At 65.3% G+C, this 26,235-nt stretch overlaps 3 protein-coding genes across 6 annotated transcripts; 1 reads left to right on the forward strand and 2 right to left on the reverse strand.

The window, feature by feature from the left end:
• Positions 1-58: 58 nt before the first annotated feature.
• Positions 59-20,228, forward strand: LOC115347169. Of its 3 annotated transcripts, XM_030028237.2 has the most exons (4): positions 59-65; positions 9,140-9,146; positions 15,822-15,862; positions 18,324-20,228. In XM_030028237.2, the coding sequence occupies exon 4, from the start codon at positions 18,348-18,350 to the stop codon at positions 19,482-19,484; it is 1,137 nt and encodes a 378-aa protein (XP_029884097.1). In that variant the 5' UTR covers positions 59-65; positions 9,140-9,146; positions 15,822-15,862; positions 18,324-18,347; the 3' UTR covers positions 19,485-20,228. The 3 variants fall into 3 exon arrangements, with proteins under 3 accessions (XP_029884097.1, XP_029884099.1, XP_029884098.1); XM_030028239.2 differs by lacking the exons at positions 59-65; positions 9,140-9,146; positions 15,822-15,862 and adding an exon at positions 15,878-16,029; XM_030028238.2 differs by lacking the exons at positions 59-65; positions 9,140-9,146; positions 15,822-15,862 and adding an exon at positions 16,561-16,694.
• Positions 366-12,765, reverse strand: VWA5B2 (von Willebrand factor A domain containing 5B2). Its single transcript, XM_041126810.1, is given in 24 exon segments — positions 366-1,002; positions 1,330-1,438; positions 1,674-1,743; positions 1,939-2,016; positions 2,257-2,376; positions 2,458-2,595; positions 2,685-2,784; positions 2,786-3,030; positions 3,116-3,341; positions 4,503-4,775; positions 4,777-4,793; positions 4,869-5,019; positions 5,122-5,307; positions 5,391-5,505; positions 5,810-6,012; positions 6,137-6,247; positions 6,330-6,506; positions 6,637-6,761; positions 6,886-7,017; positions 7,499-7,653; positions 7,772-7,985; positions 8,304-8,465; positions 8,893-9,048; positions 12,539-12,765. Coding segments are annotated over 23 exon segments (3,846 nt in total). The 5' UTR covers positions 9,032-9,048; positions 12,539-12,765; the 3' UTR covers positions 366-402.
• A 177-nt stretch (positions 20,229-20,405) lies between the features above and the next one.
• LOC115347287 (PHD finger protein 13-like) lies at positions 20,406-25,806 on the reverse strand. 2 transcript variants are annotated; one of them, XM_030028503.2, is made up of 5 exons: positions 25,608-25,806; positions 23,663-23,755; positions 22,861-23,476; positions 22,501-22,539; positions 20,406-22,390 (listed from the first exon to the last, which is right to left on the reverse strand). In XM_030028503.2, the coding sequence occupies exons 1-5, from the start codon at positions 25,737-25,739 to the stop codon at positions 22,164-22,166; spliced, it is 1,107 nt and encodes a 368-aa protein (XP_029884363.1). In that variant the 5' UTR covers positions 25,740-25,806; the 3' UTR covers positions 20,406-22,163. The 2 variants fall into 2 exon arrangements, with proteins under 2 accessions (XP_029884363.1, XP_029884364.1); XM_030028504.2 differs by lacking the exon at positions 25,608-25,806 and adding an exon at positions 23,883-24,317.
• Between the last annotated feature and the right edge of the window lie 429 nt (positions 25,807-26,235).

The following is a 26,235-nucleotide window of genomic DNA, read 5'->3' on the forward strand; positions in this document are numbered from 1 at the left end:
GTGCTATGGCAGTGTCGGGACGGCCGTGCCTTGGCCTGCCCCACCTGTGGGGAGGCAGAGCAGCCGCCGGGGCCGTGGGAGCTCCCTTCCCAGCCCTGGGAGAGTGCTGCCTGGGGCAGGGAAGCAGCCTCTGGCGTGAGGTTGACACAGGATCAGCAAAACCGCTTTGCCTCAAGTTTTGAATCACCTTGATGCAGCCCAGGGATCCCTCCAGCATGGCTTTTCCTAGTCCCCTGTCTGCTCCCTCCCACGGGAGATGGCTGGGAAGGGGGCGACCCCTCCCCCAGGGCTCTGGTGAGCCCCAGCGCGGTCTGAATGGGGCCAACGGCTCCCTGCCCGTAACAGAGACGCCTGTGCAGGCAGCGTGGAGCCAGGCATCTTTATTGGCCCCGCCGGTGGCCGTCAGACGTTGTTGGGGTTGTAGCACAGCATGTTCAGCTTGATGTTCTCGTCCCAGTGACGCAGCAGCAGGAACAAGTGCCTGGCCGCCCCTTTGAGGCAGCCCACGTCCACCCCCTCGGGCAGCCGCTGCGCCTGCAGCCACGCGTCCGCCTTGGCCGCCACCAGCTCCCACTCCTCGAAGAAGCCGGCGCAGCGATGCTCCAGCCACGCCAAGGCCACCGCCGTGGCCCAGCTGGCGCTCTCCAGGTCCTCCGGCCCCACGTCCTGCCAGCTCACGCCAGCCTCGGAGGGGGCGGCCGAGTGGGGGCCAGTGTCGGACTCGGAGCCGTGCCCGCTGTCCACCTGCACCCACACGGCTGCACTGGGCACCTCGGAGCAAGTGCTCCGGGACGGGGGCGAGCCGGGCTGTGGGGCTGCGGCGGGCTCCTCGCCGCCGGGCCCTGCCTCGGGGCTGCTCCTGGCCCCCGGGGATGTGGGGCTGAGGCTGGCTCGGTGGGAGGCGTAGGGGGAGGCCCGGCGCAGGCGGTCCAGGGGGATCTGCACCACTTCGGAGAAGCTCTCGGTGAGCTGGAACGGCCCCTGGGCTTGCTGCAGCTGCACCTGCAACGGTGGGGGAGGCGACTGGGGGTGGCCAAGCAGGAGCACAGACCCACCGCAGCCCCCAGCACTCAGTGGTGGGGGCTGCAGGAGTGTCCCTGAGGCACAGGGACTGTCCAACACCCCCCCCCCCCGCGAAAGCCAGCAAAGGCCACCAGGGCCATTCAAGGATGCAGCAGGGCAGAGCAGGCACCCACCAGGTTTGTATCCTCAACTGGGTGCTGCTGCTGGTGCTGCCTGGCATCACCTGGGTGGCTCAGCTGCAAACCAGCAGGGAAGGTGCCTGCTTGGCCCCCCCCCCTCCAGGTGGGATGGGGACGGGGTCCTTACCAGCGGGAGGTAGTCATGGCTGGCGTGGTTGCTGGAGTGCTCGCTTTCTGGGCTGAGGCACGGCGGGCGCAGCGCCAGGCTGGGCCCCCTGCGCCTGCTCAGGCTAAACCTGGGGGGGAAACGGGTCTGTTGATGGTGGGGGGGGGGGGGGGCACAATTCCCAAAGGGCAGCTGGGCCCCAGCCTGCTGCGGGGAAGGGGCTGAAGCACCAAACCCCCACTGTTACGCCACAGGAGCTGGCAGGGGACGTTGGACCTGCAGCACCCAAGAAGTGGCACTGTCCCCCTCTCCGTACAACGTGCCATTTTTTTGGGCCCTTGCATCCCCCTACCCTGCAGCCTCACCTGGAGCCAGCGATGCTCTCTGTGGATTTCTGGGAGCCCATGGAGGTGGTGGAGGGGCTGGTCGGAGGCCCTGCAAGGGGGGAGAGCTGAGCATGGCGGGGGCCGTGATGCACCCAGAGGTGTGTCCCGCTCCCCAGCACCTCTGAGGGCGGTTCAGCCCCCGTGCCCCGGGCAGCGAGGGCAGATGTGGGTGCAGCGGATGCCAGGGGCACCCCCCCCCCGTCCCCCACCATCCAGCCCTTGGGCCCCTTCACCCTGGACGCACCATTCGAGCAGTTCTGCTTTTCCCAGCCGTAGGTAGGGGAGGAGATGCTGGCCGGAGACCCAGGGGTCTCGTCTCGCTCTGCAAAAGAGCAATGCCTTGAGGGCCCTTGGGCTCTTGGGATCCTCACAGCCTGCAGCTGCTGCTACGCTGCCTCCCCATGTCCCCCCCCCACTGTGGGGCTGATGCCTCTTCCCGGGCATCCACAGCACTCCAGCCGGGACCAGCCCCACGCAGCTGCGAGCTGAGGGTCCCCAGGGACGCCGGTGCTCAGGCAGGTCCCTGGGGAGCGTAGGCCGATGTAAGGGCCTGGATCGGTACCTGCAGCGATGGGGGCCTCATCCTGCTCCTCCGCATCCCGCTGCTGGCCCAGACCTGCCAAGGAGCTCCTGCGGTGCCAGCTCCCTTCCGTGGCGGCTCGTGGCCGACTGGCCGAGCCAGCTGCAAGGGACGGTGCCACCTCAGCCCTCTGTCCCCTTGCTGCCCCCCCCGCAGCACGCCAGGCCCCCCCCCCGGCCGTACCTGTGCCCCACACCTCAGGGGCTGCGGGCAGGGCTGCCTGTGTGGCACCATCCACAGGCACCAGGCGGGTGTAGAGAGAAGGCACGTTGCAGGCTTTGCTGGTTTGCACGGCTTTCAGGCGAAACCGGCGGGCGAAACCTGCCCGGAGCGAGGTGGTTAGAGGTGGGGGGATGCCAGGGCTGCGCTGGAGTTTGGCGGGGGGGGGGACGACGTGCACCGGTACCCACCCTGCTCCAGCTCGGCTTCCCTCTGCGCCGCGTTCTCGTTATCCCGGATGACGGAGTGTGCTGCCAAGCGGTGCAGCGGCTTGTCCCAGGCCTTGCCCCCCCCGCCGCGGAGGGTCCTCCCTGCCTGGCCCCTCCTGGGGCTGCAGCAGCGACTCCAGCGAGGCCGTCACTTCCCAGGACACCGGCTTGCCGGCTCGCAGCGCGTGGATCACCACCTGGCAGCGCAGGGGCAGGCTGGCATCGCCCAGGCTGGGCTCCCCCGGCTCGGGCACCGGCGAGGCGCTGAAGAGGTAGGAGGGCTCCACCAGCATGTCCCAGTCCAGGTGGGTGGGCGAGAGGAGGTTATCTGGGCAACGGCGAGATGTGGGCTCAGGAAGGCGGGCTACCCAGCTCTGTCCCCGCCACCCTCGTCCCCTGGAGCCAGCACACACTTGACTCCACCGCGCTGGGTTGCAGCCGCTGTGCCCGGGGTCCCAGCTCGTCCAGCCGCCCCTCCAGGGACTGGTTCCTCTTCTGCGACACCTTCTCCAGGGCCTGGCAGAGCCGGTGGGCATCCAGCTCTCCGTGCGGCGAGGAAAAGCTGCGGCTGGCCAGGGCGGCGCGTGCCAGCACCTTCTTCCGCCGCGCCAGCTCCTCCATGCTCAGGGCCACCGTCACCTGCGGCGGGGCGGGGGGGAGGCTGACGGCGAGCCCGGCGAAGGCACCGGCACGGAGCCCAGACTGCGCCAAGCTGTGATGGGGCACCTGCGGCCCCGGCCGGCTGCTGGCCGGAGCCGCTGGCTGACGCCCAGCCCTGCCGCTCCGCAGGCTGGCACCCGGCAGCCTCCCAGGGCGACAGGCGATGCTCGCCAGGATTGTAATACACGTGGGAAGGACCCACGGCACGGAGACAGGAGTTTGCAAACATCCCTGGGGGCTGACTCAGGCTGACGCCGAGGCAGGAGGAGTTGGCAGGGATTTTTGTGTGGGCAGGGGGGGGGCCTTAGCTCAGTTGCTCAGGCTGGATGATGGTACAGTGGGATGCAGTCTCCAGTGCACAGTCATGTCCCCGCACTGAGATGCTTCACCTAAAAGCTACGGCAGGGCAGCGGCACCTGCGCTGCCTCTCACCCCGGCAGCGGGGAGCCCGGGGGGGGGGGATCATTTATGCTGCGGGGAAATCACTTACGCTTGACATTTCAGCAGTAAAAGCCACCAGCTGTGCTCTTGTGCGGCAGGAGCGGGTTACCTAACCCGTGCCACCGGGAAGGAGCGTGTCCCAGAGCTGGGTGACAGCTGGCCTCAGCCGGCTTCGGGGCTATCGTCACTAGGGAGCTGCTTCTCCCCATCCCAGCAACCTGGCTGGGTTTTAAACCCAGATATGAAGCAGCAGGAATGCAGCCCATCGCTAACAAAGCGTCAGGTGGCGTTGGCCGAGGGCTGACGGGAGCCAGGCAGGAGCTTAGCCAGCCCACCCCCTCCTCTCCAGCTTGGCAGGTTCATTACCGGATGCCTGCCCAGCTATTTTCACTTGATTTCTGCAGCATCAACGAGGATCTGAGCTGGCGAGGGTGTTTGTTAGCCACCCAGCTGCCTACTGGCCCAGGAAGCTGAGGGACCAGCTGCTTGGTCCCCAGCTGTCCCATTCCAGTAGGGCAAAACCACCCAAGGAGTCTCCTCGCAGCACCCGTGGCTGATCCTTGCTTAAAATCCAGGCTACAGTGCCCCGGCTTCCAGCCCAGTGCCCACGTGCCTGGGCACAACACGGCAGCGAGACCCTAGCTAAGCCGGCAGCAACCTCCCCACGCGTGAGCCCTGGCACCCCATTGGCATCCTTACCTTGGTGCCAGCCAGGGTGGAGGGCAGCGGGGCAGACTTGGTGGAGGACTCGCAGAGGGACAGGCTCTTCTGGCCCTGCTGCGAGGTGGCATCGGTGCCGGGGGCCGAGGAGCCGCCCTCGGGGGCCACGTCCCGGGAGCCGGTGGACTCGCTGCTGGTGGAGCTGCGGGAGAGCAGCCCCCGGCTGCGGTCGGTGCTGACGGAGCAGTGCGTCAGGACGTACTGCTCCTGGATGTAGGAGGGCTGGTAAATTCGCTTCCAGATGTCTCCCCCCCGAAATGGGATCCGCACCTGCCCGGCGAGCGCACACCCCGTCAGCCCACAGCTCCCACGCCTGCCCCCCGCCCCGGCTCCGGCCCCACTCACTCCGCTCTGATGTCTCAGTGCCCTCAGCGGAGAGCTCCAGGGAGGCATCCCTGGATCCCGGGGTGCTCCGGGGCGGCTGGCGGCTCTCCCCGGGACTGGGCACCTCCTCCTGGAAGGGGAAGGCTGAGCCCCGGCGAGCCCCTTCCCAGCCCTGGCAGAGAGAGGAGACTGCTGTCAGCCCCCCGGCACGGGGACAAGCTGGTGGCCCCGGGAACACGCCATCCTCCCCATGTCAGGGTGGTACTGGTCATACCGGCGGGCGCCTGTCGCGGAAGCGGGCGATGCTGTAGAGGACGCAGTAGCTGACAAGGCGGTCGCCGGGGTAGAGGGCCGGGAGCTCGGTGGGCGAGAGCAGAGCCTCCATGCTGTCAGGGACGTACCAGTCGATGGTGATGTCGCTGATGGCCGGCTCGATCGCCTTCTTCAGGGACTTGATCAGCTGGGGTGGGGAGGGGAAGCAGTGTCAGACACGGTGGTGGCCCCTGTGCTCCCTGCGTCCCCCCATCTCTGCCCGGGCATTACCTTGGGCTGCAGCCTCTCGGCCGGGCTCAAGAACTCGGCGCGGCCCCGGCTCACCTTGGCCATGCCTTTCAGCAGCCGCCGGCACGCCCGCGGGCCCATGCCAAAGCTGAAGCACCTGCAGGAGAGCCAGGCGATGAAAAGCCACGGCTGGGCCAGTGCCAGGGGCTGGGCAGCCCACCGGCGAGCCCTGCGGCAGGGATGGGCGAGGGTGTTCGATAGACAGAGATGCCGCCCCGGCTGCGTGCCGGGTTGGGGCACCCCGAGGGAAGCCGAGCCGGTGGGGTTGGGGGATGTTATGGGTGAACGACACCCTCGGGGCTGGCGGAGGAGAGATTTGGGGCTGCAGAAGGAGAAATCAGTGGGAATAGCCCAGGGGACATGGAGAGCACCGTGAACCCGCCACGGTGCCGGTGCCATACCTGACGGTGCTGGCCTGCCTGCGCACCAGCCGGAGGATCCTGCCCGTGTTGCCCGCCGCCGCGTCGGTGAAGAGGAAGAGCTGGCGGGGGTAGCCGTGGTGGAGGGGCTGTGCCAGCGCCCAGCCCAGGGCTGCCAGCAGGTTGGTGCTGCCCGCGTCTGCCCGCAGCCCGCCGAGGTACTCGCAGGCACGCCGCAGCGTCTCCTGCCCGCATGGAGAGCCGGCTTTGCAGCGGTCCCCCGGCTCGCCGGCCCCGACCCCAAGCTGGGGAGCCGCAGGAGCGGGGACGGAGAGGGGCTGGTGGGGGGCTTTGCCCGGCGGCACTCACGTTGCTGCAGAGGCGGCTGGATGGGAAGAGTGGCTTGATGTCGGCGCCGAAGCCAGCGATGTTGAGCAGCGTCCCCGACGGGAGGCTCTTCAGGGCCACCAGCAAAGCCTCCTGGGGTGACAGCGGGGACCGGGGAGGGCTGCTAAAGACCGGCCGCCCAGGGAGCATCCCTGGCCCCGCAGCCGTGGCTCACCTTCATCTTGTCAAGGTCGGGGCCGCTCATGGTGCTGCTGCGGTCGACGAGGAAGAGGACCTCGCGGGTGACGCTCTGTAGGTCCCCGGGGACACCCTCCGCCGCCGGGCAGAAGTTCAGCATCAGCACGGGGTTGGGGAAGATGTCTTTGTGGAAACGCTTCTGCACAAAAGCCACCTGCGAGCCCAGCGGGCCGGGGCCTTTCTTGCACCCGCTGGCTGGCGCCGAGGTCTTCCTCACCCACATCCCACCACCTCCCCCCTTCCTCCTCCTCCCCGCTGAGCCGGTGGTGGCCGTGCCCTGTCACCTGTCTCTCGCCACTGCCGTCCTTCCTGGCGATCCGCATGTAATCCCGGCGGCTCCGGACGTGAGCCTCGTACTCGGGGTACGTCATGGTGCCGTCCTCCATCACCAGGTGGGGGTGGTGGGGCTCTGGGGGGGGGCACAGCGGGGTTCGGAGCCACCCCGTGCCGCAGGGGGCTGGGGGATGCTCCGGATGCTTTTGGGGCAATGCCCCATCTCCCCCAAACCCACCAAGGGCACCGTCCCCCCTCACCGCAGGGGTAAAGGATGATCTCCAGGTCCCTGTCGTAGCGGTGGGGCTCGGCCAGGGTGACGCAGGTGGTGGTGGCAGAGCTGGCCCAGGGGTCGGCGTCGGCTCGCAGGGCATGGGACGGGCTCTCCAGCCCTGCGGGGAGGAGGAGGCGGCGGGGCAGCCCCTCGCACCCCCCCCCCCCCCCCCCCCCCCCCGCCTCGGCCCCCACACGCTGGGCTCCGTGCCTGTGCCAGACCTGGCACCGCGGCGGTGGCCGCTCTCTGCCAGCTCTAATGGGATTAACTGGGCCAGTAGCCAGGAGCGCGTCCCCACCGACCCACATCCCCTTCTCGCCCATCCGTCCTCTCCATCGCGTCTCCCCGGGGAAGGAGGCTGCTGACCCAGAGCTGCCCGAAGCCACATGCAGGGGACTTTGGGGGGGTCCCAGCCCTGGGGCTGCAATGGGAAAAGGGCTTCTTCGTGTGGAGGGAGTGCAAGAGGATGGCCGGGGAAGGGGGCTCGCATCCTCCTAGAAGCATAGAGGGATCATGGGGACACCGTCCTGGGGGGACATTTCCAACGTCTTGGGGATGTTTTGCCCAACCAACCAATGCCGCTCAAGCCGCCCGTCTACCTGCCAGCAAGCAGGGGCCCTTCACCAGCAGCTCGAAGGCAAACTCGTAAGGAAAAGGGTTGCAGGGTCGTCCCCGAAAGACGTCCATGCTCTCCACAGGCGCTGCGGGGGATGGCTGGCTCCGGGCACCCGGCCCCCCAAAACAGCTGGTGGGGCTGCAAGGGGAGAGGCGGTGATGGCTCCCGCCCCCCCTCCCCGCTCGCCCAGCATCAGCATCCCCCCCCCCGGGATGGCGGAGACTGAGGAAGCCATGAAAATCACCATAGGGCCAACCTGTCGTCACACAAGCTTGCCGGCTCGCTCTCGGGGACGGTGGGGATGCAGGGCATGAGGACGGGGGGGAGGAGGAGACGCAGGGCCCCGTCCGGCAGCGTGGCCAGCTCCTGCGCCGTGCTCAGGGTGACAGCCAGGCTCTCCGCTGGGCACAGCACGCCTGTGACGATGACGAAGGTGGAGCGCTCCGCATCTTCGTCCAGGACGAGGTGGCCTGGGCAGGGGAGGGATGGTGGGAGGGTCAGCGGGGCATGTGAGGTCGGGGAGGTGTTAATTGCACTAATTACTCTCCAAAGGGACAACAGAGCACAGGTGTAATGAGGGCCATTCAAAAGGTGGGTAAACCCTAGGAGAGGTGGAGGGAGGGGAAAGGGGAGGCTGAGATCTCCAGCCCCAGAGACCCCCCCCCAAGGCACCAGGGTGGCCTACAAGGGCTCTCAGCCCCTCGTACCCCCCCCATGCTTCATCTCTGCTCATTCTGGGCGTCCCAGCCAGGAGGACCCAACAGGATCACCCACGCCACCGCACTTACCACCGGCACAGCGCCGCGGCCGGCCAGGGCTGGGGCCGCACTGGAGGCAGCAGTTCTGCGCCCGGTGCCGGTTCTGGACCTGGAACGTCACCCGCCGGCTGCCCGCTGCTGCCTCGAAACCGGCCACCACCTCCGACTCCTCCAGCGGGTAGATGAAGATGCCTGCAAGTGGGAGAGAGCCCCGAGGCAGATCCCGGCACGGACACCGCCATGGCGTGGTATAGCCCATGGCAGCACTGCAAAGAGCCTGTCTGACTCACAGGGCGATTTAGATGCACAGGAACGGGGCAACGCGTAGGAAGGACCCAGAGCCTCACTAGCCTAGAGGAGGGCAGGGAGGATGAAATCCCCCTCTTCCTCAGCAATGGGAACGTTTTTGCTTGGCGTCACTCTTCTCCTGCCCGCAGGGCTATGCTGTGTGCCGGCGGTGCCCACATCACCGCTGCCTCTGCCTTTGCTCCCCAAACTGAGCAAGGTTTGGGGGTCAGGACACCGGCAAACTGAAGACAGGATGCCCTCCAGCACAGGTGCTTTTAGGGGGCCGTGCAGGCAGCCTGGGTCCCTGCCAGCCCCGATAGCTCCTCCTTACCTTCCACGGGCTCCTCGTGGGGGTTGGTGTACACGAGGTGAGCGGTGATGCTCAGGGAATACCCGTTGGCACAAGCCTTCACCCTGGAGCTCTTCAGGGGCAGAGCTTCCCAGGAGGAGAGGGCATACAGGCCCGGCATGGTCCCTCAGCAGGCACCTGCGGGCAGAGGGGAGGCAGGCGCTGGGTGCTGGGGGACAGGGTCTGCCAGGAAGGGGCTTGTGCACGCAAGTTGCTTCCATCTGCCCAGCCTGCAAGGGGGGAGCAGGTCCCTAGCTCTCCCTGTCCTGCAGATGCTGCTCTGCAGCATCCACAAAACACATGGACCCAGACCTCGGTCTCTGCTTGGACCCCAGCCCACCTGCAAACAAGGTCTGGAGCCACAGGAGCCCGCAGAGAGCTCTTCCACCCCACAGGTAAATAAACCTGGCTGTTGGGCAGTGGAACACCTTCTCCCGTGGGCAGCAGCAGTTACATGCAAGCCCCAAGCCCTGGCAGACAAGCAGCGACTCCTAGACAGGACAGATGACGGCCGGCCACATGCAGCCTGTTTCTCAGCCACCCCACAGCAGCTCAATGGCTCCAGAGCCTCCCCGGACCATCTCCCGCACCGGCTGGGAGAGGAGCATCTGCTGCTCCCATCTCCATCCACCCACAGAGGTTACCAGGGTAATTTGTTATTAAAAAAAAAAAAAAAGAAAAAAAAAAAAAAAGAAGGGCTAGAAGCCCACAGCGTAACTAGGACAAAACAGTGAGCAGTGTTTGCTGGGGGTTTAATAATTAACAACAAGGTCAGCGCTGCACTGAGGAGTGGCACAGAGGGGAAGGCACTGCAAGGGGGGAGCCCGGCTCCGGGGGTGATGCTCTCTGCCTCCAGGCAAGTAACGCTCTGCCCAGAGACGGACGTGTCCAGCATCCCACCCTTCCGCAGGGGCTGTGGGAAGAGAGGTGGCTGGGGCTGCCTTCCAGCCAGGGCACAAACCCACTCCACACTCTTCTTCCCCTTGGGAAAACCATCTGGGAGCAGCATCCCAAATGATTGCCCGGAGCCAAGGCATCTCTCTAAAATCACCCCACCCCGTGCCATCAAATATTCATGTAAAATATTCGGGTCAGCTTTAGCCCTGCCTCTCCATGGATAGTGTGCATGGGTCCCGCTCCAGGCGTGGGTCTGCACCTCCACACTGTATCCCCTTCCCCCCCCCCAAAGCGCCTGCGCCCCAACAGCAGTGAGGTCCCCTCATCACGCCGTGTGCCGGTGCTCCAGCATGCAACGTGCCCGGGGCAAGGACAAGGCCAGGTACAAGTGAACCATCTGGTCCCCCCCACTCTGGTGGCCTTCATCCCGGGAACGGCTCGTACAAACATCGGTAACGGGAGGCTTGGGGTGCTCTCGGCGTGCGGTCACAGGGTGCCTCTCCCAGAGCATCCTTGAAAGCGGAGCAGGACTACGTCCTCGGAGGCAGTGCCAGGACTGAGTCCATGGCTGGCACAAGGCAGAGAGCCACCGAGAAGTGCAGAAGTGCATTAGCAACGTGGTTGCATCTCAGGAAAATAAGTCCATTATGTCAGAGGGAGCTGTTTACTTGCTCAATTAGCATCGTAGGGTTATGCTGGCAGGTCCTGGCCACACAACCACCCCCTGCCATCGCCAATCCTCTACCCTGTGTGCAGGACGCTGCATGCACTGCTGAGCCCCCCAGACTGCTCTCCCAGCACACAAGGTGGCACAGGCTCCCCGCACAGCCCGCTTTTCCTCCACACTGGCCGTGCCACAGCTGGGAACACCATCAGCCCGGTCCTGCCCTGACCACAGCACCCAGCTGGGCTCCGGGGACTGGGACTCCCCCAGGTCAGCCGCACGGAGCCATTAAGGACAGATTTCACCCCAAAGCCCTTCCATTTGTTCCCAAGGCACCCAGCTTAATGCACAGCAACGCACTGCTATTTGCCGTGCCGCCCATTGGCCGGTGCACTGCCGGCTTGTTTACCAGGGACTTATTGGAGAAGCTGTCCCGGCTGCTTTTTATCACTTCTCTTTACATTTACCCTCGCAGAGTAAACAGGCCCCATCTGGCCCTGTCACGCTTCGTGCTGGCTGCTCTAAGCCCCGAGGTAATGAATAAAACCAGACCCGACGGTCCTCACCCCAGCCTCCTCATCCTCTTCCCCTGGGGCAGCAAGTTGTCCCCAGGTGCTGGCATGGCTTCACTGACAGGTCCCCGGCTCCCTCCCCCTCCCCATCATGGTTGCCAGTGCCTTCGCAGCCCCCTCCTCTTCCTCCCTTCCCACCTGCTGCCTGCAGGAGCTGGTTTAACCAGCAGCATCCCCGATACAGAGGAGGCCGCAGCAGGAGCGGGGCTGGGGGCAGCTCACCATGCCGGCGGCAAAAAGCCCTCGGTGAAGGCAAGAAGAAGGAGCTAAGTCTTCTCTAGGTCAGGATAACTTAACGTTTCTCTTCTCGCCCGTGGGCAGGTTGAGTTTTCTAGCGAGGCTGCTGCAGGAAGCCAGGCGCCTGAGCCCAGCAAACCCTCTTTAGCTGCCTGCGAAGTTGTCAGAGTTTCACCTGCTGCAGCAACAGCCGCCCGCGCCGGGCTGCAGCGTGGTCCCGAGGAAGGATGAGACCAGCCCCGGCACAGGCAAAACCAGTGGAAATTTCCACTGGTGATAGATGCACAGGCTGGTACAAGAGAAGGATGGAAGGAGAGGAGGCCGAGCCTCTGTGGCAGCGCCTGGGGCGAGGAGGCATCGCTGCCCCTCCTGCTTCCCTTGCCTCCCCTCCCTGCGGGACATCCCCGCATCGCTCCGCTGGGACAGGGCACAAGGGCAGGAGAGCAAGATCTGTCCCAACTCCTGGAGCAGGGAGGGGGCCACAGAGGCAGGAGGTGACGGTGCTGCTGCCCAGCACCCACGGGGCACGCCGTTTTGCAGAGAGCCCGAAGAGGAGGAGCGGAGGGGAAAGGGATTTCCCCAGCAGCTGCAGGCAAAGGGGACGGGGTGAAGGGCTGTCCCCGGTCCGAGCCTCTAGCCTGCGGTGCTGTCCCCTGGCTGACACTGCTGCTTTGTCTGCTGGCAAGTCGAAATAGAGAGCAGAGTGCACTGCATACACACACACACACACACACGCGTGCATGCATGCACACGCAACCCGGCACATGCACTGCATCCAGGACCACCGTGTCTAGGACCTGTGCTGCTGCTCTCGCCTCCCCAGAGCCACTAAAACCCCTGGAAAACCCCAGCCCTGTGTCAGGGAACAGGAGTTACTTGCCCTTGATGCACCCTAACGCAGGCACCCCCCAAAAAACCAATGCCCCAGCCCCCTGTATTTCCCCCGACACAGGCATATCCCAGCAGGGCAGCCCTGCAGAATGGTCCCACCGCTCCTCCAGCCACGGGACATTTGTGGCATGGGCCAGGGGGCATGTTCCCAGCAGTTATTAGCGCCAGCCCTGTCAGGTCCATGCCGGATGGTGATTTCAGCACTTTTGTGGCCCTGCTGCCTCATCTCCCACCTCTCACCCCTCCTGCGATCCAGGGCTGCCCCGACAGCGGCTGTGCGACCATGGGGCACCCAGGAATTGCAATATACCCACAGGGTCCGGGGCCACGGTGGTCCCAGACTCCCCCCCCCCGCCCCAGCCCTTACCTGGAGGAGGAGGATGACACAGGGGCTGCAGGCTCTGCTCAGCACCCACTGGGTCCCTGCCCTCCGCAGAGCCCTCTGCCCTGGGGGTGGGTTTCCCTGCCCCTCTGGCTGGGGGGCTGCGGTACCCAGGGGGGATGAGCGGTCCTTCCCCGCCTCTCCCTGCTGCAGGCTCCCTCTCTGGCACTGGCTCCTTCACCGCCCTCGCTCCATCCCTCGCTCCCTGTGCCAGCAGCAGAGCTGCTCCAAGCCCAGCCTCATTAAAGAGACACACTCCCTGGTACTGCCGCCCCAGGGAGGGCTGGAGGATGCTCTCATGGGTGGTGCTGGGGGTCTCAGGGGACGGCCAACACCCCCAGAGGGTGACAGGCACTGACCAAAAGCAGAGCCCACTGCTGTGGGCTGCTCTGCACCCACAGCGTGGCAATGTCCAGCCAAGCTTGGGTGCTGGTGAGACCCCAGGGTGATGCTGTGGCACCCACAAACATGGGGTTAGGCTGCCCGGGACATGTAGCCACCCCGTGTCTCCCCCAAACAAAGCACAGGGCAAAACACAAACCCCCATCAGCTGGCTGGACTCTCCGGTACAAATACCATGGGCCACAAGTGTCACAACCAGCTTTGCTAGGAAAGGTCTCAGCTGCCCTGAGACTGCCACAAGAAGGCCGGGCACAGGCAGATGCTGAGCATCCACCCCAAACCCAGATGCCCCGGGGTCCCACCAGGGCCATCCTCATCAGCCTCCATGTGCTGCAGTGAAATCCCAGCCCCGAAGAGCAGGAAAGAAGGGGGATCTGAGGACAGCCCAGCCTTTGGGTGACAAGCGTGACAACAAGCCCCCCTGGGGAGGGTGCAGACAGTCAGGAAATCCCAGCAAAGCCAGGACGTGTCTCCTGGCAGGGAGATCTCACAGCCCGGGGCGTGCTGGGAATCCCTTAGCCGCCACCACCAGCCCGGCATTCCCAAGCGGGACCGGAGAAAACCATCAGATTTGGGGCTAATTCCGGCCCTGTCTCTCCCAGGCAGCTCCCTCACTGTGCTATAGATAGAGCTGTGCTGCCACGGCTCTTTTTATAGAGCATGCAGAGGGGAGCCACCACCCTCCCGTGCACCGCAAAACCCACCATCACAGCCACGCCAAACCTGGAGCCAGCCCAGCCACACCGGCACAAACTGGGGCAGAACGAGCAGGCAACGCTGGTGGGGCGAGCCGTCCCCAGTCCTCAGCAGGTGATTTTGGAGCAGCACCAGAGCGAGGAGGCCTGGCAGAGCAGCATCTCCCCACTGGATCTCACCTCTAAGCTGACCCACGCACCGCTACGGCTTCGTCTCCTCGGCACAGGTTTCACAGGTGACAGCAGGAGCAAAGGAAGAAAATCTCGGCGGACGACACCCTTTGCTGCACGCGGTAGCACTGGGCACGCTCCCCCTTCCAGACCCCTTACCCTGCACTTCAGCCAATACAATTATCTGGCAGAGAGGCACTCTGCGCATCCCTGGGGTGCTTGCAAGAGGACGCTTAGCCATTCCCTCTCCCCATGCGAGATGCCCCACGGCGTGCCACTTCCCCTCCTTGTGCGGCACCGGGAGAGTGGAGAGCTAAAGTGTGCAGCTGCTCTCCTTCCCTGTCATTTATGACCGCAGAAGAAGGATGTTAACCCATACATTGCCCCCCTCCCATGAGAGACGCCAGTTCTGCGAGCTGCTGGAGGCACAGCGCGCACCGCAGCACATCCACGCAGCCTGCGGCACGCGCGGGGCTCCCGCTCCCATCATCTCGGCAAGCGCCGCAGCCGCTCTAGCCCCAGAAAAAAAAACCAGCAAGCTTTGATTTTTCTCTGAGATATTGTTTCTAGGCCAAGCTGAGGCGAAGAAAAGCATCCAAATGCGAGTGCTGGGTCGGTGCCACCAGCCAGGGTGACAGAGCTGGGCCAGCCCACGGCGTCAGACACGGTGTGTGGCCCTGGCATTACAGCAGGTGAATAACCACGGCGTGTGCAGCGCCAGGGACGCAGCCGAGCCTCCCCCAGCCCACCGGTGATCCGCAGCAGCGCCGGGGAGATGTAGATGGGCTCCATCCCGCTCCGTACAGCGCTCACACCAGCGTCAGACGACAGGCGTGCGTGTCCCCGCTCTGCACCGTCACAGCTTCCTTGCAGCAGCTCGTCGCAGCCACAAATAGACCCCCAGAGAGGTCGGCATTGCTTTTCAGCAGAGCACTGAGCCAAGGCATGCATTAAACCCTGCAAATGCAGGCCCAGCTCAGCCCAACAGCTCCATTCAGCACCCTAGCAATCCCACGCAGCCCTCAGCAGCAGCTGCTATACTACCCAAAAGACGGGTCATGATCTGGGTATTTATCCCCAAATCACCTGTACCTTGTCCTGGGTTTATTGAGCTGAACTATCACCCAGAGATAGGGCTGGCTGGAGGGAGCATGGACCACAAAGCTCTTACAGATGCTCTCAGATCCTGAGTCACTGATAAGCCCTACGAATTTAGTGCTACGGGAGGAAACAACCCAAAGCCTGAGGAGATACCAGGCGGTGTCAGGCTGGGAGTGACCGCGCTCCTCACAGCTGCGGCTCCTCAGACCCAGCTGAGGGCTGCACAGGCAGAGGCTCTGCCTGCGGGGAGAGGGGCAGGGGTCTCCTGTTCAGCTGCCTGCTGCACGTTAATCAGCACGAATTAAACGAGATCCCGAGGAGGGGTAGCGGAGTGTCGGTAGTGGTGTTTCTGGTCAAAATCAGGCGCGCCTTGGGTTTAACCTGCGTAATATTGGCCTGCCCAGCTGCAGAGTTACAGAGGGGCCGGAGGGAGAAAGCAGCAGGAAACGAAACATCAGCAGAGATAGAGATGGCTCCTGGAGACATCAGGGACCCCTGGGGAGAGGAGCTGGGAAAGCTGCCAGCGCTCGTCCTGCCCAGACTTAACCAAAACCCTCCCAGGATGCCGGCGCAGGCAGATAGGGCTGGAAGCGTGGCTCTGCCACAGACCCAGGAGGCGAGCTGGCGGCCGCCGGCTTTCCTTTCCCCAGCTGAAAACAGCGGGGGGCTTGCAGCCGTGGGGGCGGGCACGGGGATCTCGCGGCAGCCACCCCACGGGGGCCGCTGGGCTTTCCCCGCGGCCGGCTCACCCCGGCCCTCGCCGAGGCGGCAGGCTGGCTGCTGGAAACGAAACTCCGTGGGTTTGGGAAACCCGAAACCGGCCGTGCCGCTGACGCCTGCCTCTCCGCTTCCTGTACGGCGGCCAAACCCTTTGCCGGGGCTGCGAGGTGGGCTGCCTCGGCGGGGGGAGCCTCCTCGCACGGCAGCGGCGTGCCCGGCGGTGTGTACGATCGCTCCGGCTTCTTGCTGCTGTCCCGCTTCCGAGAGGCGGCTGCTGATGCTGGTGGTGGTGGTGGTGGTGGTGGACCGTGGCGGTTCGGATCAGCTTGGGCCAGCACCGGTGCCAGCAGCAACCGGGGCTCAGCAGCACGGCGGGGGTCCCGTCAGGTCAGCCCGTCCCTTCTCACGGGAACCCGAGGGCAAAGCTGGGGTGCCGGGTGCCGGGCAGGGCCGTGCTGGCCCGCTTCCCTGCCAGGCTCGAACCCCTGCCCGCAGGCAGGGATGGGGCCCGCGGGGCTGGGCCCCCCCTCCTAGAAGCGGCGGCTGAGGGGTCAGGCTGGAGAGATGGGGCCGGGAGAAGGGAGAGGGACCGGGAGAAGAGAACCTGGAAGAGAAACCGTCCCGAAAGGCGGGGGGGGGGGGGGGGGGGGGGGGGTGGGCAGGGCGCGGAGGGAGCTGCGGGGGCTTGTCCCCAGCCCAGAGCAAAATGTTGTTCGCGGGGCTGGGGGGGCAGGGGTGATGTGGGAAGGAAGCAGAGGAGAAAAGGGGAGGCGAGGGGGTGGCGGGAGGGGGACCGGCCAGATCCCCCGCGGGAGGGGGATGGCCGAGCGGCTGCTTCCCTCTAGCGGGCAGCGGCGGGCAGGGCCGGGGCGGGGGGGGGGGGGGGCTCGGCCGGGCCGGCTGCACCCAGCCCCGCACCCCGGCCCCGGCCCCCCGCGTCCCGTTCCCCCGTGTGTGCCTCTCCCCCCCCCCCCCCCCCCCGCGTTCCCGGGCCGCCGCCGCCGCGGGCACGTGGTGCGGGCGGGGCGCGCTTCCGGAGCGGCGGCGGAGCGGTGAGAGCGGGCGGCACCGGGCGGCGGCACCGGGGAAGCGGCCGCTGGGGGCCGGGGGAGCTGCCGACCCCGCGGCCCGGCCCCGCAGCACGCGTGGGGTCCCCCGGGGCGGTGCCGGGCCGGCCTCCCCACGCGTGTGCGGCCCCCACGCGGTGTCCCCGGGTGACGGGCCCTCGGGGAGCCCGCCTGGGCCCCGTGCAGCCGCGGCACCCACGGGCGACCGCTCCTTCCTCCCGGCGGAGGTGGCCCCCGCTGTCCCCCCGCCCTGGCCTCTGGGCTAGCTGGGCCACCGCGGGGCAGGAGCACAGGCCGCCGCGGGCGGCCCCGGCCCCCGGCAGGGCAGAGTTTTGGGGGGGGGTGCACAAGCGCATGCCACCGTGGTGTGTCACCCGAGGGAAGGCGTGGGGACAGGGCCGCAGCGGCAGCCTGCAGGGGCAGGGGACGCCAGCAGCCTGGGGCAGTGTGGTGGGTTGACCCTGGCTGGACACCAGGTGCCCACCGAAGGCGCTCCATCAGTGCCCCTCCTCGGGTGGAGAGGGGAGAGAAACAGAACGAAAGGCTCGCGGGTGGAGATAAGGACAGGGAGATCACTTGGCAAGGACCGTCACGGGCAGAACAGACTCGACTTGGGGAAATTAGCTTAATTCATTATCAGTCAAATCAGAGTAGGATAATGAGAAATAAACCCAAATCTTAAAAACACCTTCCCCCCACTCCTCCCTTCTTCCCGGGCTCAACTTCACTCCCGATTTTCTCTACCTCCTCCCCCGCAGCAGCACACAGGGACAGGGAATGGGGGCTGCGGCCAGTTCGTCACATGTTGTTTGTGCCGATAGTTCCTCCTCAGGGGGAGGACTCCTCACTCTTCCCCTGCTCCAGCATGGGGGCCCTCCCATGGGAGACCGTCCTTCACAAACTTCTCCAACGTGAGTCCTTCCCACGGGCTGCAGTTCTTTATGAACTGCTCCAGCATGGATCCCCCACAGGGTCACAAGTCCTGCCAGCAAACCTGCTCCAGCATGGGCTCCTCTCTCCACGGGTCCACAGGTCCTGCCAGGAGCCTGCTCCAGCGCGGGGTTCCCACGGGGTCACAGCCTCCTTCAGGCATCCCCCTGCTCCGGCGTGGGGTCCTCCACGGGCTGCAGGTGGAGATCTGCTCCACCGTGGACCTCCCTGGGCTGCAGGGGGACAGCCTGCCTCACCATGGTCTTCCACACGGGCCGCAGGGGAATCTCTGCTCCAGCGCCTAGAGCACCTCCTCCCCCTCCTTCTTCACTGACCTGGGGGTCTGCACGGCTGTTTCTCTTACATGTTCTCACTCCTCTCTCTGGCTGCGGTTTTCTGTTGTGCTGTTTTTTGCCCCTTCTTAAATCTGTTATCACAGAGGCACTGCTGCCGTCGCTGATGGGCTCGGCCTTGGCCAGCGGCGGGTCCGTCTTAGAGCCGGCTGGTATTGGCTTTATCAGACATGGGGGAAGCTTCTAGCAGCTTCTCACAGAAGCCACCCCTCTAGCCCCTCTGCTACCAAAACCTCACCATGCAAACCCAATACAGGCAGGCACAGGGAGGACCAAAGAAAGGGAAATTTCTGTTTTGGGGCATGCATTCAACTTTCTTCCATGCCCACAGCACGAGACCCTCTGACATATAGCGATGGGGAGACCCAGGAAGGACACCGCGGGCACGTCATCCCCTCGGCCAGCCACAGCTGCCTCCAAAACTGTCCCCGCTGCGCCGCCGCCGCCTTCCACCTCGGCCACCCGGGCCAAGGCTGCGGCTGCGGGCAGCCGATCCAGGAGTGCTCCGGCTGCCAGGGCTGCCAGCCCCAGCCAGAGGCGGGGGGCAAAGGCAGAGTCCTCTCAGCAGAGACCTGCAGCATCCTGTGGAGCCCGAGGAGATGCTGGGGACCAGCACAGAGCATCCGCCAGGAGTTGCTCTGCAACCCAAAAGAAGCCGCCTGACGCCAAAGGAGCCACCGGTCCGGCCAGACCTGACTCACGTCCACAGAAGCAGCAGCCTGGGGCTGACCCGAGCAGGGCCTGGGGCCAGCTCCTGCTCCCCTTGGAGAGCCAGGACATCCCGCAGGTGGAGAAGGAGACCCGGGGCCAGCGGAGCAACCCCAAGTGGTACGAGTGGCGGGAGAACCGCATCACCGCCTCCGTGGCCCCCAGGATCGCCAACAGCAAGTTCGCCAACGGCAAGACGGACAAGGTGCCCCAGTCCTACCTGAAAGCGGTGGTGAGCTCCAGCCCCGGGGTGCAGACGCCGGCCATGTCCTGGGGGCTCCGCAATGAGAAAGCGGCCGTGCGGGCCTACGAGCAGCTGAAGTCGCAGGCGGTGGGCAAGCCGGTGCGGGTGGATGACTGTGGCCTCTTCATTCACCAGGAGAAGAATTGGATCGCCGCCAGCCCGGACGGCATCATCAAGGAGGCGGCCACAGGGAAGGCCCTGGGGCTGCTGGAGGTGAAGTGTCCCTACAAGCACAGGAACAGGACGGTGCGCGAGGCCTGCAAGGACAAGGACTTCTGCCTGGAGGTGGACGGGGACTCCTACGCCCTGAAGAAGGACCATGCCTACTTCACCCAAGTCCAGTGCCAGCTGGCAGCTGCCGGCTTCCAGCAGGCTGACTTTGTGGTGCACACCACCAAGGAGACGGCCGTGGTTCCTGTGGAGTTCGATGCCAAGTTCTGGGGGCAGACGGTGCCCAAGCTGGAGAAGTTTTACACCGAGGCGGTGATTCCCCACCTGGAGGAGAAGGCAGGTGGCTCTGTCTGGGCCAAGGAGGAGTAGGCCCCCCTGCCATTGCCCCGCCTGCCTGGATGCTTGCTTGGCTGCACAAACCCAGCTTTGGCCCCTAGCATAGAAATTACGCCCAGTTTTGCTGCTGTTCTTGGACCATTCCCGGCCTCTGCCCCAACGCAACTGCCTCGGGACTGAAACATTGTACCAGCAGGACCCTGCTTTGGTAAGGGTCCCCACAATCCATGACTTCCTCCTGCCCCAGCCAGGCCAGTGCTTGGCCCCCAGTGCCTTCTTCTGCCCTGTCCCCCTCACTGCATCCCCCATTTGACCCAACGGCACTGCCTGATGGAAGCTGGCACCCCTCTGGATCTGCAGGGAAAGCCAGTGATACCTCTGTGCTGGGATAACAGACTTACTTTCTGGAGAAAACTGGATCCTTTGGCACCTCAGCTGCTGTCTAGACTAAATCGTAACTCCACTCTGGAGTAGAGACAGAGCCAGGGAAGGTTTGTCAGAGCCCAAGAGCAAAACACAGCTTTTGAGCTAAACAGTGATGTGCCTTAAGAGTCACAGCAAGGGCATGGGCCACCCTTCTTCCCCAAGCCGTCGGACCTGCTGCTTCCGTGGAGTTAACCCATGATGCTCACAATGAGTTGGCTGCAGCCTCAGGAAGACGGTGCCCATCAAAGAGGTTGTCCCCCAGCCCATGCACGTCCAGAGGACCTTCCTGTGGAGCATCCCCATGCGGGGTGGGGGGGACGGTCATTGCTCTATTAAACACAAGATGCACTAGCCCACTTGTTCCCTGTTGTTTGTGCAGCTCGGTGTTTACCTGGGAGGGGTAGCAGGGCTGAGTGGGACCCCCACGCCAGGTCCCCTCCCAGCCACAGCAGAAGGGGAGCAGGCAGCACTCAGGTCCCAGAGGGACGTGAGACCCAAGGCCACCGAACTATGCCAAAGCCACCACCGTTATGGCAAAAGTACTTTATTATATACATAAGACTCCAGCCACACTCCACAGGGCAAGGACCAGAATTCGCTATTTTACATATCAATACAAAGTAACTATAAAAACATAAAGCACTTTTGGGGCCCAGGCTTTCCACAGGAGGAGAGAGGCACAGGGACGAGCCTGGGGGCTGCTGAGTGACAGGGGGCTGCCCCACACCCTCCCCCAGCTGTGGTCCCACAGTAACCAGATGTGCAAGTAGGAAAGAACCCAGTTAGAAATATAGTGATGGGGACTGGCAAGTGGAGGCTGTCCCACTCCCCACCGCAGGCAGCGGCACACCGGGGGCCGAGCCGAGTGTCACCAGGACAGGAGCGGGGTCTGCGTCCCCCAGGGAAAGTGCAGAAGGCACATGGGCCAGGCTCTTTGGAGGGGCTGTGAGAAGGTGGGATCCAACAGTTAGTGCACATGGGGCCCCAGGAGATCACACACACACACCGCACACAGGGGACACGGAGGGGGAAAAGCCTTCCACTGCCAAACTTAACTAGGGGCCTGGAGAGGGCACATCCCGTGTCTCCGGAGCAGCAGTTGCATAGCAGAAGGGGCTCAGGGCCCACTCTTGACAAGTCATTAGATTTCACTCTACATGTCCAGGAAAAAAAACCAACTTCTGTGATGGAGGGAGTGCTGGGAAGCAAGGCCCTCCCAGCTCCTGGCTCCATCCGTGCTCAGGTCTCAGCATCCAGCTGGTGTTGAAGCAGATGCTCCACCAGACAGCCCTGCAGGCAGGAGATGGCCGCAGGGTACAAGCTTCAGTTGTTCTAAACTGGAAGTGGAAAACATGAAAAGCTAACCAGAGCACGCTCCTCCTCCCCTTCCGAAGGGCTCTGAGCCCTGCCACAGCCAGCTCTGAGGATAACTTCAGTATCCTACCAGGAATCCCACCCCCCTTCACACAGGAGACCTCAGTGCAACTGGAGAACGTGAATCAAGGAGGGCTGCTCGGCAAGAACAGCCTTTGTAATCATCTACTAGAGGATGCCTTCGCTGCTCCTGACCCAACAGGACTATCCTGGGGCCAAGGGCACAGCAAGCAAAACCAGGAGCACCATGGGCCAGGGGAAGGACCTCCCCTGTGCAGCCTACAAGGCTGATGAGCCAGAGATGGACGGCTCCACTAATACCCCCAAGTCGCAGAGCCCCAGTCTGCTTCAGGCATCAGCAGGACCTATGTCCCTTCCCCTCTCGCCCTGGAGGGCGGCACACTACGTGGAGGGAGCTCAGCTGGGCTGCACCTACTTGCTGCAGGAGAACTTGGCTCACTGGGGCTTTGCCATCACAGCCTACCTGAAGGTCTGAGGCAAGGAAAGGAAAACAGTGAGGAAAAAGGAGGAAGGGGAGTCACATCTTGGGATAAGTGTAAGCTTCCACCACACCACAGAAAAACTACTTGGACTAGGTTCTCCTCGGCTGCCCTGGGGGAAAGGCACTAAGCCAGCTTCGTGCGAGGACAGAGATGTTTCCGAGTGACCTAGTGCGAGGCTGGACCACCCTCCTCTCCCCCCCCACCTCTGGGGTAACCGAGTTACATGGCCAACGCGATCCCCAGGGAGGACACGCGTGGCAGCTTCCAGAGTCAGAAGTGCAAGGGGGACAGTCCAGCCCCGCGGCCCAGCCCCTCCCCTGCCATTACTGTGCATTGATTGTCTAGCCAAACCGGGCTACAGTCTTCGGTTTAAAAAGGGGACCCCCGGCCTCCCTGCTCTGGAGGAGCTTCAGTCACAGAAGCGCTTGCGGGGCACCGTCCGAGCTCGGTTCGAGCGGCGAATCTCCTGCTTGGCATCGCGGCATCGCTGGCAGATGAAAACCTCAGGCACGTTGGATTTGCGGATCTTGGCACAGGAGAGGTGGATCCAGGTAGCGCATTCGTTACATTCGATCATGGGCCTCCCTGCGAAGGGCTTCAGGCAGAAGCAGGTGATCAGATCCCAGGCATCGTCGTCTGGTCAGGGAGAGAGACACTGGTCAGAAACCACCTTACCAGCTGCAGGTCCGGCTGTGACCAGACTAGCCAGTTCCACTAGTGTTAAATGGGACAGCCCCCCCACTCACCTTCTGCTTTGGTGTTGGGAGCTGCCGCGAACTCGACTGCTAAAGTTACAAAAGGGGGGGAAAAAAAGAGAAAAAAATAAAGACCAGATGAGCAAGGCGGCCCTACACCCCACTTCAGACACATTTCAGGTCTGTACTGCTCGCTCTGCAGAACAGAGCTGCCAAAAGGCAGGCCAGCTCCCTGCCCTCTGCTCTTCAGTCCCCCCAGGTCCCAAAGGTACTCCCCTTGCTGGGAGAGGCTTGGGCCATCGACAAGCCCTCCCTCCTGCAGCCAGCATGGGTGGCTCCAGCTGAGGGAGGGACAATATTTGGCACTGGCTGCAGCACAACAGGGCCCTCTGCGCTCCCTTGGGCACTCACCGCTAAGCTGGGAGCTCCCTCTGCTCGCATCTTCCCCTTCACTTTGGTCCAAGGTACTACAGGAACTGGGGCTTTTCCTCCCTCCAGAGCAGGGGTCGTGCTCCTTTAGCTGAGGATCATCTCCTGCTGGCTTCTCGGTCCCCTGCGCTCCATGTGTCCAGTCCTTCTCCTCCTTCATCAGCTCCTCCAGGAGGGAGTTGGGCTGAGGGTCCCCAGCCGGGTTGAGGGAAGGCTCCAAGAGTTGCTCTTTCACGGGAGGCAGCTGTCCCTCCAGCGCAGCCAGCTCCTTCACCCTGTCCTGCTCTGCCCCAAAGCCCTTCCCAGCGCTCAGCGGCACCCTCTTCTCCACCTCCTGCTCCAAAATGAGTTTCTTTGCTGGTGGTTTCTTCCGTTTGCTTTGCTGGGGCCGGACATCATAGAAGCCGGTGGGGAAGGCAGGGCAGCTCATGAGCAGGCTGTTGTCCACAGCCCCCCTGGCCACGGCATTCCTGTTCCTCCCATCATCCGTCAGGACATGGCAGTCGGAGGAGTGGGATGAGGCCCAGCTATCGCTGTCCTGAGTGCTCCCTGTGCTGTTCTGGGGACTCATGCTGCCTCCGTGAGTCCAGGGCTCATTCTGCAAGAGAAGAAGATGCAGGACTAGCACGGGAGACGGCAGCACAGACATTCAGGGTAAGGAGGAAGGGGCTGGGGACAGAGAACGACTCTCCAGGAGAAGAACTAGGAGCTGGGTCTCTGCGCACGGCAGGGAGCCCAGAAGAACCAGTCTTTTTGTAGAGGAACACCCCGCAAGCCCACTTACCTCTTCAGGGTAGGGGATGTAGCCTGCGTAGGCCAAAACGAAGGTGCAGAACTGGTTGAAATCCTCCACGGTCCTCTGTCGTTTCTGCAACGGCTGCAACAAACGCCACGTGTCGATTAAACTCCCCGGATACCCCTACCTGAGCCGAGTACCACAACCGACCCCGGCGGGCAGCCCTGGACTGCCAGGCAATTATACAAGCACATAATATTTAGGTCACCCGAACATCCATCCTTCCTGTAACCCATCTGCATCATCTGGCTTGACAGATGCAGCCCTTCCCTTTAAAACCCAGATCACGGCGCGGGGGGGGGGACGGGACGACGACACACCGGGGACAGGGACGGGACACCCAGAAAGCACAGCAGCCGCCTGGCACAGCGTGAGTCAGAGGCTCGGGAGCCCCGGTGCCGGGGACGTCCGCCCACAGCCGGCTGACTCAAGGCCAGAGGGAGAAGGCGCCGGGGCTGGGAGGGCGCCCGGTGATTTGGGCTTCCCCGGTTGCTCCCCGGTCAGCCGGAAGAGCCCGGCGCCGCTCGGGACGAGGTCCAGCCGACGGAACGCCGGGGACCCACGGCCCCGGCTGCGGGACCGCCGGGAAGGGCCGGGAGCCCGCGGCAGAGCCAGCCCCGCGCCCCCCCCCCCCCGAGCCCGGGGCAGAGGAGCAGACTCCCCCCAACTCTCCCTCCGCCGGCTCCGAGGACCGAGGGGAGACCCCGGGGCCCGGCCGCACAGCTCCCCCCGCGGGAAGGCGGCCGCGGCCGGGCCCCGCCGGGCAGGGGAGGGGGCGGCCCCCCCGGACCTCCCCCGCCGCCGCCCGTCCCCGCGCCGGGCACCTGATGGCTCCCAAGATGGCGCCGCGCTCCCGGTCCTGCCCCGACCGGCCGCCGGCGGGGGGGGGGTGCGGGGGGCGACCCCCCCCCCGCACACGGACCCCCCCCCCCCCCGCCCGAACGACACCCCGACACGCACCGCCGCGGGACCCCCCCCCCCCCACCACCCCCGGAACCGGCACACAACAGCCCCCCCCCTCCCCTCCCCCGTTCACGCACACCCCAGCACCCCCGCAGCCCCCCGCCCCGGGCCCGCCCCGGCACGCACACGCCGCGGCGCAACCCGGCCACGCAGGTCCCCGGCCGCTCCGCCGCACCCCCACGGACCCCGCATGTGCCGCCGCCGCCGCCGCCCCCCCCCCCCCTTCCCTCCACGCCCCGGGCACCATCCCCCGCCCGCACCCACAGGCGTCCCCGAGAGCTCCTGGCACACATAGAGACACCCCCCCCCCGTACACAGACACACACAGAGCCCCCCCGTACACACAGACACACACACGGAGCCCCCCCACCCCCGTGCACACACACGCACAACACACAGCGCCCCCCCAACCCTCCCAAGCCTCCCTCGGGCACATCACCCCCCCCCCCCGCCCCCGGCACAGAGCGCTCTCCCGCAGAGCCCTCCTCGACACACGACCCCCCCCCCCCAGCGCACACACACACATGCACACACGACCCCCCCCCCCCCCAGCGCACACACACACATGCACACACGACCCCCCCCCCCCAGCGCACACACACACATGCACACACGACCCCCCCCCCCCAGCGCACACACACACATGCACACACGACCCCCCCCAGCGCACACACACACATGCACACACGACCCCCCCCCCAGCGCACACACACACACGCACACACGACCCCCCCCCAGCGCACACATACACACACGCGGCCCCCCCCGCCGCACGCACACAGAGGAGCCCCCCCCCCCGCTCACACACAGACACACGAGCCCGCACACCCACCCCCCCCCCCGGGGGCGCACACACTCACAGACGACCTCCCCTCCACCCCCCCTCCCCCGCGGGCACCCCCGCATCCCGTGGCAGCCCCGCACCCCCAGGCACCCGCACACAGCCCCCCGTCCCCGCCGCCCCGCTCACCTCCTCCGGCACGGGGGATCCGGGGCTGGGCACGGGGCTACTCCCCGCCGATCGCGGCCCGCCACGGGGGAACGGTCCTCCGGGGGCGGCGGCCCCGCGCCCCTCACCTGCCGCCTCCCCGCCGGCGCTCATGCCGCCCGCCGGGCCCGCCCTGCCCTGCCCTGCCCGGTGCGGTGGGTGCCCGCCGCCGGTCGGAGCGAGGCTCGAGCGCCGCCCCGGCCGCAGGGGCGGGACCACCTGGTGGCGGGGAAGGCGGGGGCGGGGCCTCGCGCCGGCCGCCCCGGTGGGAGGGGTGCGCGGGGACAGCGCGGCGGGGGGGGGATGTCCGCCTCTACCGGCGCCGGGCTGCTTCGCACGTCCTGCTTCGCGCACCCCCGGGGCGCCGGCTCCCACCGGCACACGGCCGTGCACCGGGGCTGGCCGCGCCGGGCACCCCCAGCCGCCGAGGCACACCGGTGCCCCAGCACCGCCCCCCCTCCTCACCCCCCCTCTTTTCCCCGGGCTGCCAGGGGGCCCCCCAGCTCTGCCCCCTCTTCCCGCCCAGCCCCGGTTTTCCGCAGCCCCCAAACCACAACCGGATCCAGCGCCCGCCAGAGCTGACACCCAACCCCGGCCTTGCCGCGGCTCC

This window comes from Aquila chrysaetos, chromosome 10 (assembly GCF_900496995.4).
Source record: "Aquila chrysaetos chrysaetos chromosome 10, bAquChr1.4, whole genome shotgun sequence".
Lineage (NCBI taxonomy): Eukaryota > Metazoa > Chordata > Aves > Accipitriformes > Accipitridae > Aquila > Aquila chrysaetos.

What these genes read in the sequence shown, in the direction of transcription:
- LOC115347169 (XM_030028237.2), top strand. Translation starts at nt 18,348, where the DNA reads ATGGGGAGACCCAGGAAGGACACCGCGGGCACGTCATCCCCTCGGCCA.
- LOC115347287 (XM_030028503.2), bottom strand. Translation starts at nt 25,739, where the DNA reads ATGAGCGCCGGCGGGGAGGCGGCAGGTGAGGGGCGCGGGGCCGCCGCC. An exon ending in ACATCCCCTACCCTGAAGAG is followed by an intron (nt 23,477 to 23,662) that starts GTAAGTGGGCTT and finishes CTTCTCTTGCAG; the next exon opens with AATGAGCCCTGGACTCACGG. An exon ending in TCCCAACACCAAAGCAGAAG is followed by an intron (nt 22,391 to 22,500) that starts GTGAGTGGGGGG and finishes CTCCCTGACCAG; the next exon opens with ACGACGATGCCTGGGATCTG.